At 40.6% G+C, this 16,300-nt stretch overlaps 1 protein-coding gene across 1 annotated transcript in view; it reads left to right on the top strand.

The window, feature by feature from the left end:
- Spag17 (sperm associated antigen 17) overlaps positions 1-16,300 on the top strand; it is a 236,679-nt gene that overhangs the window by 164,983 nt on the left and 55,396 nt on the right. The window contains exon 29 of the mRNA XM_005076661.4: positions 14,421-14,638. Coding sequence (XP_005076718.1) covers positions 14,421-14,638 — 218 coding nt within the window. The remainder of the gene's footprint in view (positions 1-14,420; positions 14,639-16,300) is intronic.

Raw genomic sequence — 16,300 nt, 5'->3', positions numbered from 1 at the left:
TAATGATATATTAACGAATGTGGAAATTTTTTACGAATTATTTCTAGAGGTTTATTCACAAAATATTGACACAAAGTTGGACTGTTTAACATACCTTGAGGTAGTACTTTCCACCGGAATATCTGTACCGGACGGGAATTAATATAGGTAGGTACCGTGAAGGCAAACTTTTCTCTGTCGTTTTCTTGTAATGGTATGGTGAAGAAGCAATCTTTTAAGTCTATAACTATAATTGGCCAATCCTTAGGAATCCCAGGTTGTAGAGACCCCATAGGCTGAATTACCTTGTTGATGGCTCTAAGATCAGTAACCATTCTTCACTTACCAGACTTCTTCTTGACAACAAAAACAGGTGAATTCCATGCACTAGCTGATTCCTCAGTATGTCCAGCATCTAGCTGTTCCTGAACTAACTTCTCCAAAGCCTCTAACTTCTCAGATGTCATAGGCCATTGACCCACCCAGACAGGTTCATCTGTCAGCCATTTTAAGGGTAGAGCTTTTGGTTGCTCCGTAGGTTTGGCACTAGCATCTTGCTTCTATACAGACTGTACATTTGGCATCTGTTTTCTGTACTGCCTTACTATATTCTTTCTACCACTAAGATCTTGTCTATAATTCCTAGCTGATACAGGAGGAATGTTAATCTGCGTATTCCATTGCTGGAGTAGATCACGACCCCAGAGATTTATAGCAATATCTGCAACATATGGCTTTAACCTTCCTCTCTGTCCTTCTGGCCCAATAAAGTCAATCCATCTGACACTCTGTTTAACTTCAGATAGGGTTCCAATCCCTAAGAATTGAACATTAACCTCTTTTAAAACCCAAGAGGGGTGGGGGGCCAGGACTACTGATTAATGATAGTGACGTCACTTCTGGTGTCCAAAATGCCATTAATCACCCTATTATTTACCTTAACTGATAGCTTGGGTCTATGATATTGTATAGAAGTTTGCCAAAATATATGTTTTGTATTTCCTCCTGATGTAATTGATTCATCCTCTGGAGTTAATGTATTATCCAGTGCCGTATTATTTACAATGGGCAGTGGATCTTCTAATTGTCCTGGGAGAGGCTGTCCTCCACTGTCACTGGGAATGACTGGATAATCTTTCTTTTGGGGGGCTCGATTGAGCCCCTGAACCCCGTTTCCCAGCTTTAAAGATCTACCTTGTCTATCTATTGTGGACCAGCATTCATCAGTCCAATGCCTCCCCTTCCCACACCTCCTGCAGAGACCAGGAGGCTGAGGCCTTCTGTTTGATGCATTCCTGGTAAAAGCATTATTTCTAGGAATGTGTTGTCTACAGTTCCTACTAAGATGTCCTATTCTACCACAGTTAAAGCATGTTGCATCTTTATGCCTATTTAAATTCTTTGAGATTGCCTTCCCTACCCAGGCCTCTATATCATCACAGGTAGGGTATTTGGCATCCTGGTGCCTCCTCAAGCCTGTAGAAATAGCTTCACCTACCCAAGCTCCTATATCCTGACTTTTACATTCCAGGTTTGCTGTACGTAGGACCCATTCCTCCAATGGCGCTGATCTTATTTTTAATGGCCAAATTACCTGCCTGCATTGAGGATTCGCGTTCTCATACGCCAAAGATTCTATAAGGAGACACCTGGATTCTGGATTCGCTACCTGTACTTCTACTGCTCTGGATAATCTCTCTAAAAATTCAGTGAACCTTTCCCTTGGGCCCTGTAATACCTTGGTATAGGGTTGCATTATCTCTCCTGTTTCACAAACCTTATCCAAGGCATTTAAAGCAGCTGCACAGCACAAAGACAACACGTGCTCGTCATATGCAGATTGAACCTGCGTGTCAGCGTAAGGACCCTCCCCAAGAATCTTGTCTTGGGGTACCTCATAACCATTCTTTAATTCCTGAATCTCTATAGCTTTTGCTTCTTGCCTCCATAAAGCTCTCCATTGAATTTGACAAGAATTTTCGAGCACTGCGGAGGCTAATTGGGCCCAGTCTTTTGGGGTTACTTTATTTACAGTAGCCCATGAGGTTAGGAGCTCTCTGACAAAGGGAGAATGAAGACCATACAAACAATGGCCTCCTTGATGCCCTTTAGATCCTTCATCTGTATAGGTTCCCAGTGATAAGCAATGGGACCATTTGATTGTTTTTTCGTTGCTGGTTTTTCTGTTACAGATACTGGTAAAACCATAGGTGAATGCATAGCAACCTTAGGGAGATCTTTCCGGCATTTGAGAAGTGTTGGGAAACACCTGTCCTGACCTGTTGCCTGTATTTATGATTCTGAAGTATCAGATTGAACCTCTTCTAAATCCTGCAGTCTATTCATCATTGTTTCTCTGAGCTCTTGAAGTTCTTGGGATAAATAATTTTCTAAGGACGTCATGGAATCTTTCATTTTTTTTACATTCATCATTTACGCATGATTCCAAATTTTTAATATTCTCATCCTTAGAAAGTACCTCAATAGCATGTATACTGCCTTCCACAAATGATATTCTATCAGTTAGTTTATCATTGCTCTCAGACATGGAACAATTCTCTTCTGTTAGCATTTCAATTTTATGTTCCAGTCTTTGTAATTTGCTAGTGAAATCATCAAACATGGAACAGTGTTTTTTGTTAAATGTTTCAACATTATGTTCCAATTTTTCAATTCTATCTGTGGAACACATTTTTCCTGAAAGTAATTCAATTTTGTGTTCCGTCTCTTTTAACCTGTTTGTCAGACCTACATTATCATTTTTAATATCCTGAATATTTTCTACCAACCCTTTCTTACTCTCCTGCAATGAATTTTGCATTTCCTGAATCCTTTGTATTAAGATTTCAAAACTATCCTGCGATGCCTGTATGACCTGTATAAGTTTAGTCCTATTTTTGAGCCATTTCTTTAGCAAAATTATATTGATTATGAAACTAATAATCACCATCGTGGGTAGGAAGTACCTTTCAGGTAGGTCCTCAACCCTTTCTAAAATCCCATCCATACAAAAAACAAGAAAATTCTTAACATCCTGCATCATAATGTTAGCTGTTGACATTGTATAAAGCAGTTACGTTTGTTACCAGTGGAGTAATTCAGGCCGAAATCAACAGGCTGCCAGCGAAAGAGCAGTGGCCGAAGTCAGCAGGCCGCCAGTAAAACAGCACGTGGCCGCGAGAGAAATCTTGGAATACCGCCTAACCTTACCAGCAGGTAGAAGGTGCTGGTTCCTGGCGGCAGGAATCGTGCCTTGCCGAGCGAAGTGGTGAGGAACTTAGCGAAAGGAGAGTACATGTGTGCCTGGTCCGGCCGAGAGAAGCCGCTTTTCTGGGCGCCTGGATCCGGATTCCAATCCCGCTTCCGACACCAAACTGTTGCTCCAAATGACACTGTAACGATAAGCAACACACACTTACTGAAAGTAAAACTAAGTATTTATTGTAGAAATTACTCACAAGATACCAAACAAGTAACCCAGATGAGCCAAGTAGTTTTCCGCTGCTGAACCAGAAGCCGAACTCCGGGAAAAGAGAGCGAGACTTCCTGTGTGCTGTCTTTTATGCCTTCCCCCCGTAACGACCCCTAGCCATGCCCAAAAGTGGGCCTAGCTAGTGACGTAGTTCCGCCTACGTACGTATACGTCTTTAGTCCTGCCTAAAGTGGGTGTGGTTAGCAGTGTGGTAAACCGCCCTTTTATTACCTCATCTGTATGCACCTCTAGTAAGTCACATGTTTAATGGCGGCATACAGACTTCCTCCTACATACCCCCACTTGCTTCTTGGGTCCATTTGATTGGAAAATCTTTTTTTTAACCTTTATCTCTGAGGTAATGTCTGTCTTTGAGGCTGAGGTGTGCTTCTTGTATGCAGCAGAAGAATGGGTTCTGTCTTTGAATCCATTCTGTTAGCCTGTGTCTTTTTATGGGAGAGTTAAGACCATTAATATTGAGGGATATTAATGATCATTGATTGCTCATTCTTCTTTGATTTGGAATGGTTGTTGGTGGTGGAATTATTTGTGGAATTCCACCCTTTTTCTTTTGGCAGTTGGTAAGGTGGGATTATCTAATGCCTATGTTTTTCTGGTTGTAGTTAACTTCCTTGGGTTGGAGTTTTCCTTCCAGAACTTTCTGTAGGGCTGGGTTAGTGGATACGTATTGCTTGAATCTAGTCTTTCATGGAATATCTTGTTTTCTCCATCTATAGTGATTGAAAGGTTTGCTGTGTATAGTAGTCTGGTCTGGCATCCATGGTCTCTTAGTGTTGGTAGAATATCTATCCAGGACCTTCTGGCTTTCAGAGTTTCCATGGAGAAGTCAGGTGTAATTCTGATAGGTTTGCCTTTATATGTTACTTGGGCTTTTTCCTTTGGTGCTCTTAATATTCTTTCTTTATTCTGTATATTTGGGGTCTTGATTATTATTTGGTGAGGAGACTTTTTTGTGGTCTACTCTATTTGGTGTTCTGTAAGCTTCTTGTACCTTCATTGGCAGGTCTTTCTTAAGGTTGGGAAAGTTTTCTTCTATGATTTTGTTGAATATATTTTTTGCCCCTTTGAGGTGGTTTTCTTCACCTTTTTCTTTTTTTATCGTTTTTATTTTAATTTTAAATAGCTTGTTTTACATGTCAATCCCAGTTCCCTCTCCCTCCCCTCCTCCCGCACTCCCCTTCCCCCCCACCCTCCCACCCTATTGCCAAATCCTTCCACATAGGGGATATCTAGAGTCTGTCATTTTACTCAGGGTAGGGTCCAGGCACTCCCCTAAGAGTCCAGGCTGAGAGAGCATCCCTCTTTGTGCTATAGGCACACAAAGACTGTTTGTATACCAGGGATAGACACTGATCCACAGCTCAGGGCCCCATAGGTTTCCCAGGCCTTCTCGCTGACACTCACATTTGGGGGGTCCAGATCAGTCCCATGCTGTCTTCACCTTTTTCTATACCTATTATTATTAGGTTTGGTCTTTTCATGGTGTCCCATATTTCCTGGATGTTCTGTGTTAGGGATTTGTTGGACTTAAGGTTTTCTTTGGTTGACAAATCAATTTCTCCTAGTGTATCTTCAACACCTGAGATTCTCTCTTCCATCTCTTGTATTCTGTTGGTTATGCTTGCATCTGGAGTACCTGACCATTTGCCTACCTTTTCTATTTCTAGCCTTCCTTCAGATTTTTTTTTATTGTCTCCATTTCGGTTTTCAACCCTTGCACTGTTTGAATTGTTTCTTGCAATTTTTGCTTTGTCTCTTTGTCCATTTGTTGCATTTTTTTGGTTTGTTTTTTCTTCTATTTCTTGTATTTTTTTTTGGTTTGTTTTTTCTTCCATTTCTTTGAGGGATTTTCCTATATCCTCTTTTAGGGCCTCTATCATTTTCATGAAGTTGTTTTTAAGGTCATTCTCTTCTGCTTCATTTGCATTGGAATGTTGGAGTCTTGCTGGTGGGGAGTGTCTAGAATCCGGCAGTGTCATATTTGTTTTTCTGTTAATGAGTGTGTTTTTGTATTGTCTCTTTCTCATCCCTTCTTCTAGTGAGTGCACACAAAGCCCCTTACTCGTCTGGTCATTAGGGGACCAGAGTTCCTTTTTGGTGGGTGCAAGCAAGTCCAATACTCTTGTATTTCTCCTCTTCCTTGTCCTATTTCTGGTCTCCTGGGTGGAGAAGACCGGGAATCTGGGGTGCATAGGCTCCTGCTGGGAGGAGAGGCTCTGTGGCAGTCCCCAGGCAGTCCCCAGGCAATGAAAGGCAGGCCCAGATACAGGGCCTGGTTTATCTGGTCCCCTGGTCTCCTTGGTGGAAGAGAAGACCAGGAATCTGGGGTGCCTGCTTCCCTCCATGAGGGGAGGCTCTGTAGCAGTCCCCAGGCACTCCCAAATATCATTTTTAAGTGTCATTCCAATTGATAACTAATTAGTGAATCTTGTTACTACTTAATTAATAGTGAGGTTGAATATTCAATAGCATTGAGTTTAGTTATAGAAACTTCCACAAAAGTATTAATTTTAGTTTTAACATTATCTATCTTGTCCATTGTAAAAATTGCTTTGAAAGTTTTGATGTAAGTCTCTACATTTCTTTTCTTTCTTCTTTTTTTTGGTTTTATGAGACAGGGTTCTCTGTATTGTTTTCAAATGTCTATAGTGTTCATAGTTTATTTTAATCACTGATTCTTAATTGCTGAAATATAATTTATAACCCTACATATGACCAATAATTCAAATCTATGAAAACAGCATACATCATGTAGTTATTTGGTACAGTGTTCTCTTTATATGTATTACATAAGACTTGCTAGTTGTGCTTTCCAGATATCCCTGAGTTTAGTAAAGGGCAAGATGGTAAATCTTACAGACTTGGCAGGCCATGTGTTCTCTGTCATGATTACTCAGCGAAGCTGGTGGAGCATGAAAGTACTTTTTGATAATACACAATTCAATAAGCCTTGAGTCTGTTGCATCCCAATAAAAACTATTTATGAATACTAAAATTTGATTTCAATATTGTTTCCACGTATCATGAGATACTTTTAGGTGCTTAGAACTATGAGGTGTCATTACCTCACAGACGACACAGAACAGGCAGCTAGCCTTGCTTGTAGATACAATCTCAGCCCTTAACTTATGTCCTTGCACGCTTTTAACCACCCCCTCCAATTTATTCAGCAGTGTTTGCATTTATTGAGAGGAGGGCAGCACCCGCTCAGCTATGTGTTCCTTGTCTTCTTGCATTATTTGCGAGTGAAAGTTGTCTCTTTAACGGTTCTGCCAAATTTTCTTTCAAAGAGTTTGATAACATAACTTTGAATACAACTTTAGAATTATTTCATCTTTGTGGTGACTTTTACTTGCCACCATTTGACAGACCTGCTTTCTATTTGAATTTTGGGGGTTCCCTCCCCAATGCCCCTTTGCCTAGACTGCTGTGCCTCTGTCATCCACTGGTCTGTGATACTTCACCAACACTACTTTTCCACTCGTGTTCCTCTTTCTGTGGCATGTGTTTAAATGTGTCTCTTATGGGCAGCACATGGGTGGATGTTGTCAAAGTAAAACTTGAAAGTTTTTGTTTTCAGAGATTTTAGCTCATTATCATAGAACAGACATTTCCTGAAAATCTCTTTATACTGTCCTAGTCTCAAATGACAGTTTCACCGAGTGTGGAATTCTAGACTGACATACATTGACCTCTTCCACACTCACTTTAAATATGGATGTTAGTCTAATTCCTATTGCTCTAAAGGTCATCTGTCTTCCCATCAGTCTCCATTTTTACATAATAATTCAAATGCGATTTGACTATGTGTGAGTTTCTGTTTATTCATACAAGTGGGAATGCATTAGGTACTTTGAATATGTAGATAAGTATCTCCCACTGATGCTGAAAATGTCTCAACAATAATATCATCAAATACTGTTCCCACCCATTTCTTTTTCCTCTTCTCTTTGTAATTCTCATAAAAATGTTTTGGAGGTTTTTGACCTCTTTTTCATTGCTTCTGGGGCAATGAGGACTGGAAGACTCAGCTTCAGTCTAAATTATTGGTTCCAGTCTATCTTTTATCTTTTAGTTACATTCTAAAGTATACTATATCTTCTATTAAAACCTCACATTATAGAGCTGGAGAGATAGCTCAGGAGTTAAGAGCACTGGCTGCTCTTCCAGAGATCCTGAGTTCAGTTCCCAGAAACCATATGGTGACTCACAACCATCTGTAATGAGATCTGGTGCCCTCTTCTGGCGGGCAGGTAAACATGCAGACAGAGCACCCATACCTAAAATAATACATAAATAAATAAAATTATGCCAGGTAGCTCATGCCTTTATTCCCAGCACTTGGAAGGCAGAGGCTTTGAGGCCAGTCTTGTTTACAAAATGAGTTCCAGGACAGACAGGGCTACATAGAGAAGCCTTGCCTTGAAAAATCAAAACAAAAAACAAAACTCACATTAATTTGTTTAAATTTCAGCTGTTAGATTTTTCCACATATATTTTCCTTATTTTATTTCTAATACTAATTCTATGTTTTTATTAAATTAAAATATAATTACATCACTTCCCCTTCCCTTTCTCCCTTTCTCCCTTTCAACCCCTTGTCCCCCACAGCCTTCGCAAATTTATGGTGTCTATTTTTTTTATTATTGTTGACACATATATGTAAATGTATAAATATATAAATACAACCTGCTGAGTCCGTCCAGTGTAGCATATATATACATATATATATATATTACATATATGATTTCAGGACTGACCAGTTGGTATTGGACAATCAATTAGAATGCTCAACCCTGGAGAAGAAGACTGTTTTCCCCCTCACAGCAGTCATTAGTTGCCATCTAGTTCTTCATCTGGCGGTTGGGCTTCATCATGTTTCCCCCTTCCTAGATAGCCTTTCTATTGCTGTTATTATGGTTCAGCTCTTGTCCAGGCGGCCATATGGCTGAGGTATCATGAGTGTAGCTTGCCTGTCCTTTATAGCAGACTTTTTGGTCTTCTGTCTCTTACAGTCTTTCTACCTACTCTTCCACATTGTTTTCTGTGAGTTAAGTGCATGAGTTGTGTTGTAGATGTACTCATTGGGACTGGACTCCTCACCATCTATTGACCACTGTGTTGTGACCTCTTGTATTTTTCTGTAATGATCTCTTTGCTATAAAGAGATTATTTAATATGGGTGAAAGCTATACTTATTTGTGGGTATGTTAGTACGTCTTAGAATGTTATTAGGAACTATATTGGTTTAGTAAAGTGGTGGCAGTAGGTTCTAAGATCCATGACCTCACTAGCCCCTCGTAATTGGGTAGGCAGAAGTATCTGGCATGATTTTCCTCCTATTGAGTAAGAATTACATCCAACTACACAGCTGTTAGTTACCACCAAGATAAGAATGTCACTACTGCACTCTTAGGTATCTCTCACTATGTTGGTCATTGTTGTAGTTCATAGATAATGCAGCTGGACAGGACTATTGACCGCTTCCCTCCCTTGGCAGCTCACATAATGCTTTCTGATAATACACAAGCTGGAGTGCACGAAGGGGGCTTTGTGATTCTATCCCGCTCAGATCTTCCATGGTCTGTGCCTTAAACAATAGGGACTTACCTGCATAACATGTACAGGTAAATTGGTAGAACTAGACAATATTGAGTGAGATAACCCAGACACAGGAAAAGACACACCACATGTTCTCCATTTTCTAGAGTTCCTAGCTGCAAATCTTCAGATATGAGTATTTAACCTGGAGTAACAGAAACCAGGAAAGTAAGAGAACTGGAGAAAGAACAGGAAATATAAACATGGAAATGAGAAAAACAGGGAGGAGGACAATACAGAGGACAGAGGAGGGAGAGTGGACAAATAACATCAAGGACGATTGATAAAGGCATGGGGAATCAGATTACTTTATATTTACCTAAAATAGTATACTGTGTGTTTATATGAAGTTATACCACTTGGGATGACAATGCTCCCTGTAAGAGCAATACACTATCTAAAAAAAAAAAAATCAACAAAAAACAAAGAAACAAAACCAGTCCCAGGCATGAGAAACCTCCATCAGAGTTCATGGTCAGGGTTGTTCAAGTAACTCCCAATGCAATACAGACTATTGCTGCTACCCCCGCACCAGCTTGAACAAGCTCTGACATGCATTCTTTCCTTAGCCCTGTGTCACCCCAGTTTGAAAAGGACTCACAGAGCAAAGCCGTCTTCAGGACGAGCTTTACTGCCTTGGGTCCCTGACTTTGCTCGGTCCTTGGCTTGCGCTGACTTTATCATCCAGTTATCAGTTCAGAGACACTTCCATCTAGTAACTATTTTCTGGCAGTTTTGGTTACTTACTGTGGAATTCTTAGTGTCTAGTTGGTGATGTTGCTGGGAAAAGGTACACAAACTGAACCTATTCCTTATGCCTGGTCATTGCCCGGTCTTCTTCGCTTTATCTATCTGTGCACTTAGTAAAGGAAGACAGCAATTGTTTAAGATTGCAGAATCCTTTCTTTGTATTCATCCATCTGTCATATTCATCCTCATCCTTTCACACCTGAATTCTCCCATCTCAGTTGGCACCAACATTGTGTTTATTTATATCTATTGCTATCTGTAATCTCTACTTCTCTAATATCTTCTGACTATTGCTCATATTTTCTTTATGACTAATTTTCCTTACTCCTGCCAAAAGCGCCTAAATTATCTTTTGACAATGTCACAATCCCTCCTAAGTGTTTTCTGTAGGAAATTCCAAGGTCTGTAACGTGCCATAAAGATACACTTTACTGGACCTATGCCTCCCTCTCCAGTCTCTCCTCTCATGCAAAATTTATTCCCTGACTAATAAATTTCTCAAGAGTGTCTGCACATACCATGCTGTCATCACTACCCCACCCCACCCCGATTCCATTGTCTTTCTTGTATTCTCATGTTGGCAAGACATTTCCACTGCTGCTGATAAGAAAATAAGAGAACAAGATGGGGAAAGAGAGGTAAGAGGAGACAGTGGAAGCAGAGAAAGCCGGGCACCAAGGATTTGCCCCCTGTGGGAGGTCCGTGCAGGTTCTGCAGCTGGCACCATGTTCCTCTCTGATGATTTTCCAGAAGTGTTAACAAATTACAAACAAATCCTGGGGCAATAGGAGGGCTGAGCTCACTCAATGTCTCTCCTTTACTTCTGTGCATTCACTGAGTCCCTGTACACTGAACTGAGATTTGTACTCCCATGCATGAACATTTTGTGTTCTGGGTCTAGTAATTCTTCCTAGAATTAACAATCCTTCACTCTCTGCTTGTAATATATTTCTAAGTCTGTGTTTATCTTATCATTGAGACCTAATGATGCCAGAAAGTTGAATTTATGAGTTTTCTTAGAACAGTGAAAATCTCCCAGGATAGAGAATTGAGACATGTAAAATGAGTTCTTATTTGCTATGATTAATAAAAACACAGAGTCAGATATAGAGGAAAATGTTGAGATCAGAGAGAAGAAGGAGCAAGCCACACCTTATCTCCTTAGCGTCTCAGCAGACAATAGAGCTAGTTCCTGTTTCTCCCTACTTATGTTCTGTTTCTGCCCAGCAATCTCACTTCCTGTCTGTCTGTACAGACCTCCAGACCTCTATGGTTAGTGGCAAGATCCATTCTCTGACCTTCAGACAGGCTTTATTTGAACAAGAAAGATATCACCACAATGACATTGGTTACGGAGTCCCATGAGGATATCTATGTTCCTGCCCCCATATGTTGAAGAGGGGGGTGGAAATGGGAGCATGGATCTGATGGTTGTTAACATAGTGATTCAAATGTACAAAGTCATTCCTGCTAATGAGAAGCCAAGAATATGCCTGGCTAATGAGGGTTTCCCATCAGAACAGACAAGATGAAGGAGATTAAAAGTCTAAAAGGCAGTAAGGGCTAGATTTGATGTGCAGGAGGAATGTGAGGCATCAAAAAGTGGAACATTTAGAAGAGAAAGTGGGAGATACTCTTCAACGAGTTGGTACAGGAGACCACTTCCTAAACACAACACCAGTGGCACAGACACTGAGATCGACAATTAACAAATGGGACCTCCTGAAACTAAAAAGCTTCTGTAAGGCAAAGGACACAGTCAACAAGACAAAAAGGCAGGCCACAGAATGGGAAAAGATATTCACTAACCCTACATCTGACAGAGGTCTAATCTCCAAAATTTACAAAGAACTCAAGAAACAAGTCTCCAAAACACCAAAGGATCCAATTAAAAGGTAGGGTACAGAACTAAATAGAGAATTCTCAATAGAGGAGGCTAAAATGGCCAAGAGACACTTAAGAAAGTGCTCAACATCCTTAGCCATCAGGGAAATGCAAATCAAAACAACTCTGAGATACCATCTTACTCCTGTCAGAATGGCTAAAATCAAAAACACCAAAGACAATTTATGCTGGAGAGGATGTGGAGAGAGGGGAACACTACTCTACTGCTGGTGGGAGTGCCAACTCGTACAGCCTCTTTGGAAATCAGTATGGAGATTCCTCAGAAAAATGGGAATCAATCTACCACAAGACCCAGCAATTCCACTCTTAGGCATATATCCAAAGGAGGCAAATTCATACAACAAGGGCATCTGCTCCACTATGTTCATAGCAGCATTATTTGTAATAGCCAGAACCTGGAAGCAACCTAGATGCCCCTCAACTGAAGAGTGGATAGAGAAAATGTGGTTCATTTACACAATGGAGTATTACTCAGCAGAAAAAAACAATGGAATCTTGAAATTCACAGGTAAATGGATAGCACTGGAAGAAACCGTCCTGAGTGAGATAACCCAGTCACAAAAAGACAAACATGGTATGTACTCACTCATATATGGATTTTAGACATGGATCAGGATAGTGCCAGTCTGCACTTCCACTGATAGAGAGTCTGGGAAACAGGAAAGAACCTAAAACATATGCATATATGCATAGTACCCAAGAGAAGAGGATTGAGACAAGATCCTCTGAATGGATGGGGAACACGGCGAGGGCTGGGGGGGAGTGGGAGCTGGGAAGAAGAGAGGGGGAGAAGAGGAAGAGAAAGTAGGTCATGGGGGAACAGGAAGTTGAGTGGGTGGGGGTACAATAGGGGGAAGAGGGAATCATAGGTTAGAAGACAGATCAGGCACCAGAGTGACCTCTAGTGATCTAAAGGGATAACACCAATTGGCAAGCTAAGCAATAGTAGAGAGACCACCTCGAATGCCCATTCCTGATAATGAACTTGATGTCTATAACCATCCGGGAGCCTTCATCCAGTGATTGATGGAAGCAGAGGCAAACACACAATTAAGCACTGAACTGAACCCGAGGAACCCAGTGACAGAGAGAGAGGAGTGATGAGCAAATTGGCAAAGAATGGGCTGACAAAACCAGCAGAGACAGCTGATCTGAACAGGGGAGAACCCTTGGACCCCAGACCGACAGCGGGGAGGCCAGCATGAGACTGATCTGGACCCCCCAAATGTGAGTGTCAGTGAGAAGGCCTGGGCAACCTATGGGGCCCTGAACAGTGGATCAGTGTCTATCCCTGGAATACAAACAGTCATCGTGTGCCCATAGCGCAAAGAGGGATGCTCTCTCAGCCTGGACTCTTAGGGGAGTGCCTGGACCCTACCCTGAGTGAAATGACAGACTCTAGATATCCCCTCTGTGGAAGGAATTGGCAATAGGGTGGGAGGATGGGGGGGAAGGGGAGTGAGGGAGGAGGGGAGGGAGCGGGAACTGGGATTGACATGTAAAACAAGCTGTTTAAAATTAAAATAAAAATGATAAAAGAAAAAAATTAACATCTGCACATGAAAAAAAGCAGTAGGAAGGGCCAGCTGTCCAGCTCAAGTCCAAAGACAGGGCATATGGCCATAGGAATTCTCTTCCTCGGCAGAGAATAATTGTTTTAAGTTCTTTACCCAACTAGATAGGGCCTACTCCAACAGTGGGGAGTCCATATTGTTGGCCTAAGTGCTTGAATGTGACTCTCTACTTTAAAGTTACCATAGAAATACCCTAGAATACACAAATGTCTGGGTACTCCATGCCCCAGGCAAATGAGCACATAAATTTTGACACCCATAGTCCCTTTTGAATTTGTTTCCTAAGAAGCAATAGAATTTATCATTTTCAAAATATTAGTAACTTAATAAAAATAAAAATTGGCTAAGGAATTGAATGGAAACTTCTTCAAATGAGATGAGATAACAAAGAGCAAATAGACATCCATAAGGATGGCCAGTCCACGAGTCAATAAGGAAATGTAGAATGTATCACAATGCAACAGCTTCACAGTCACTAGATGACTATCAAGATTTAAAGACTGAAGCAGCTATTGGCAAGTAATGGGCACTTGGGGAGAGAGCATCATTCTTCTTGAGGTATTGCCACTAGTGTCCATGTTCCAGTGAATGATCCCACACCCATGGGCATGTAAGAAACCCTAATTAAACCTAGTTGGTAACTTAGGAAAAATAGAGATGCAAGTAATACAGGAGCATGTTGGGAAGAATGAAGAATCTATATGTATTGAGAAAGTAATAAAAGAGGGTAAGAGGGATGAATGTGGCCAAAATACGTTATATGTATGTATGAAATTGACAAAAAGAAATAAAAATATTTCAGTGTTCTAATTGAAAAAATGTGGAATATAGACTGCACAATCTAGGATTCAGGGATAAATAAGGAAGGCTAAAACTGTACAGAAATAAACAGAATCACTTTTGTTCCTCAAACAGAGAGTTGCATGTATGTGTGTCTTTCTGGGGGAAGGAGATGACAATTTAGCTAACTTTCTCTGTTGAAAAGTAATATAATTGATGACTATTGCTTTGGTTTTTCTATGTCAGTGTCTAGGTTTATGCTGTATCAGGATTAATGATCAATTTGTGAAAGCCTTTTAATTATGTTGCTCTGTATAATTGTCCTTGAATGCCCACAGGAAAAGGTCACAAAAATCAAACATCAATGCCACATAAGAATGAAACCCAGGATGTTCTCTCAGGGGTAGCTCAAACAGTAACTGCTGTGGATTCCCACACTGGCACCTGGTTTACAACAACACCTGATGGAAATCGGATTGGCACCAAAGGACTAGAGAAAATTGAAGACTTGAAACCATTTTTATCCTTCCAGGCAACAGATCCCATCAATGGAACGGTATGACAAACTACTGCTGCACACAAAACTGTCTAAACCGTTAGAGTCCTGAACAACTTGTAGAAAAATGTGTGGCAATTTCTAACTTTCAAATACTTGTTAGATAGTAGGTGGGTGGGTAGGTATTCAGGTAAGAAGGTAGGTAGGCAGATAGATGAATGGATGGGTGAGCACATTGTCCCCAATCTAAAATCATTGTGTAGAGTAGTGGAAAGTATACACTTTTCTGAAGAGTGTGTGTGTATGTGTGAGTGTGTGTATGAAATAGTGTTAGAACAGAATATTAACTTTTGAAGTGAGGTTCAGATCATGGATTCGATTTTTTTGTTCTTTCTCTTTTCTTTCATTTATTTATTTAAATAATTAATTTTTGTTGTTGTTGCTATTGAGACAGTCTTGCTGTATAACCCAGGCTGGCTTTTATCTTGAACCCCTGTGTTAGCCTCTGTAGTGCATTACAATGTGGACTAGCTCATGAATTTTTTATACTACTCAAAGATAAATGTGATTAATGTCACATGTCTCCTGTTAGATTTTTATGCCTCTTTTATCTATGGGAATGGGAAGCTATAGATCCTTGTCCTATTTCTCTATGGCCCTCTGCAGCAAGTGATAAAAATTTGTTCATGACCTCTGCCTTCAAAGAATCACACATTGCACAACTGAAACACTCTACATCAATGAGCAACTGTGCAGGGGATGTTGTTCGACTGTAAGGGCAAGTAGCAAACAAACGTCATAAAAGCAACCATCCCACCATCAGTGGTGCTGGAATTTGAACTATAACAGTTTGTTTTCAAAGCTCATACTCTCAGTTAGCTCATCATACAGCTGTATTTCTCATTATGCATTCCTGACTGAGACTATCAACGATACAATGAGAACCTAAAATAGTGCCCAACATACATTTCTCTCCTAAGTTAAAATGTCTGCCTACCATGATTATATATGACAGTAACCTGTTCCTAGAAGGCCTAGAAAATCCTAGAGAATATATTCTCACATACAGACCACTGATCAAAACCCTGTGTCCCCTATATTTAGGACAGTGTACGTCTAGAAAATTGAGAGTGCCTAATTATCGGATACGCATTATATAATCTATAGAACTCTATCTACAAGTTGGAATATCCAAACAAATGCTGAGATGGAGTTTGAGGCATATAATATTCTTAGGGATGCCATGTCTTCAAAGAAGGGGGGAGGAAATGATTGAAGTACAGATAAGCAATGACCTCACAGGCAAGGTCTACTTGTCCTGATGTCTCAAGTCTGGGAAGAGTGACTAGACCCATTTGGTGTCAGGAAACAGCTACCCCAAAGCAGGATAAGTTTAAGACAAAGTACCTGTCTTCTAGAGAGGCAAGTGTTAAGTGAGTCAAGTACTGGCTTTGGTTTGCTAACTACACTCCCATGTTGGGAGTCTTCTCTTGAAGAGAGTTCTGAACCACATAACACAGCTCCCATCACTCCATGCATGACACATGCACAGAGCTTGGGAACTTTACCAGTGTTTTAGACCATGCAGGTTGCTATAACAAAATGCCAGAGCATGAGAAGTTTATGAACATCATGAAATTTATTTTTGGAAGCTCTTAAGGCTAGACATTTCAAATGAGAATGAATAACCTCCATGACCTGAGCACCTAATTCTAGGTTGTA

The sequence above is a fragment of the Mesocricetus auratus genome, unplaced genomic scaffold, assembly GCF_017639785.1.
Source record: "Mesocricetus auratus isolate SY011 unplaced genomic scaffold, BCM_Maur_2.0 Super-Scaffold_100009, whole genome shotgun sequence".
In the NCBI taxonomy this organism is placed as follows: Eukaryota; Metazoa; Chordata; class Mammalia; order Rodentia; family Cricetidae; genus Mesocricetus; species Mesocricetus auratus.
Note: the sequence above shows the minus strand (reverse complement) of the source record. Positions and strands in the feature narration are given on the sequence as shown.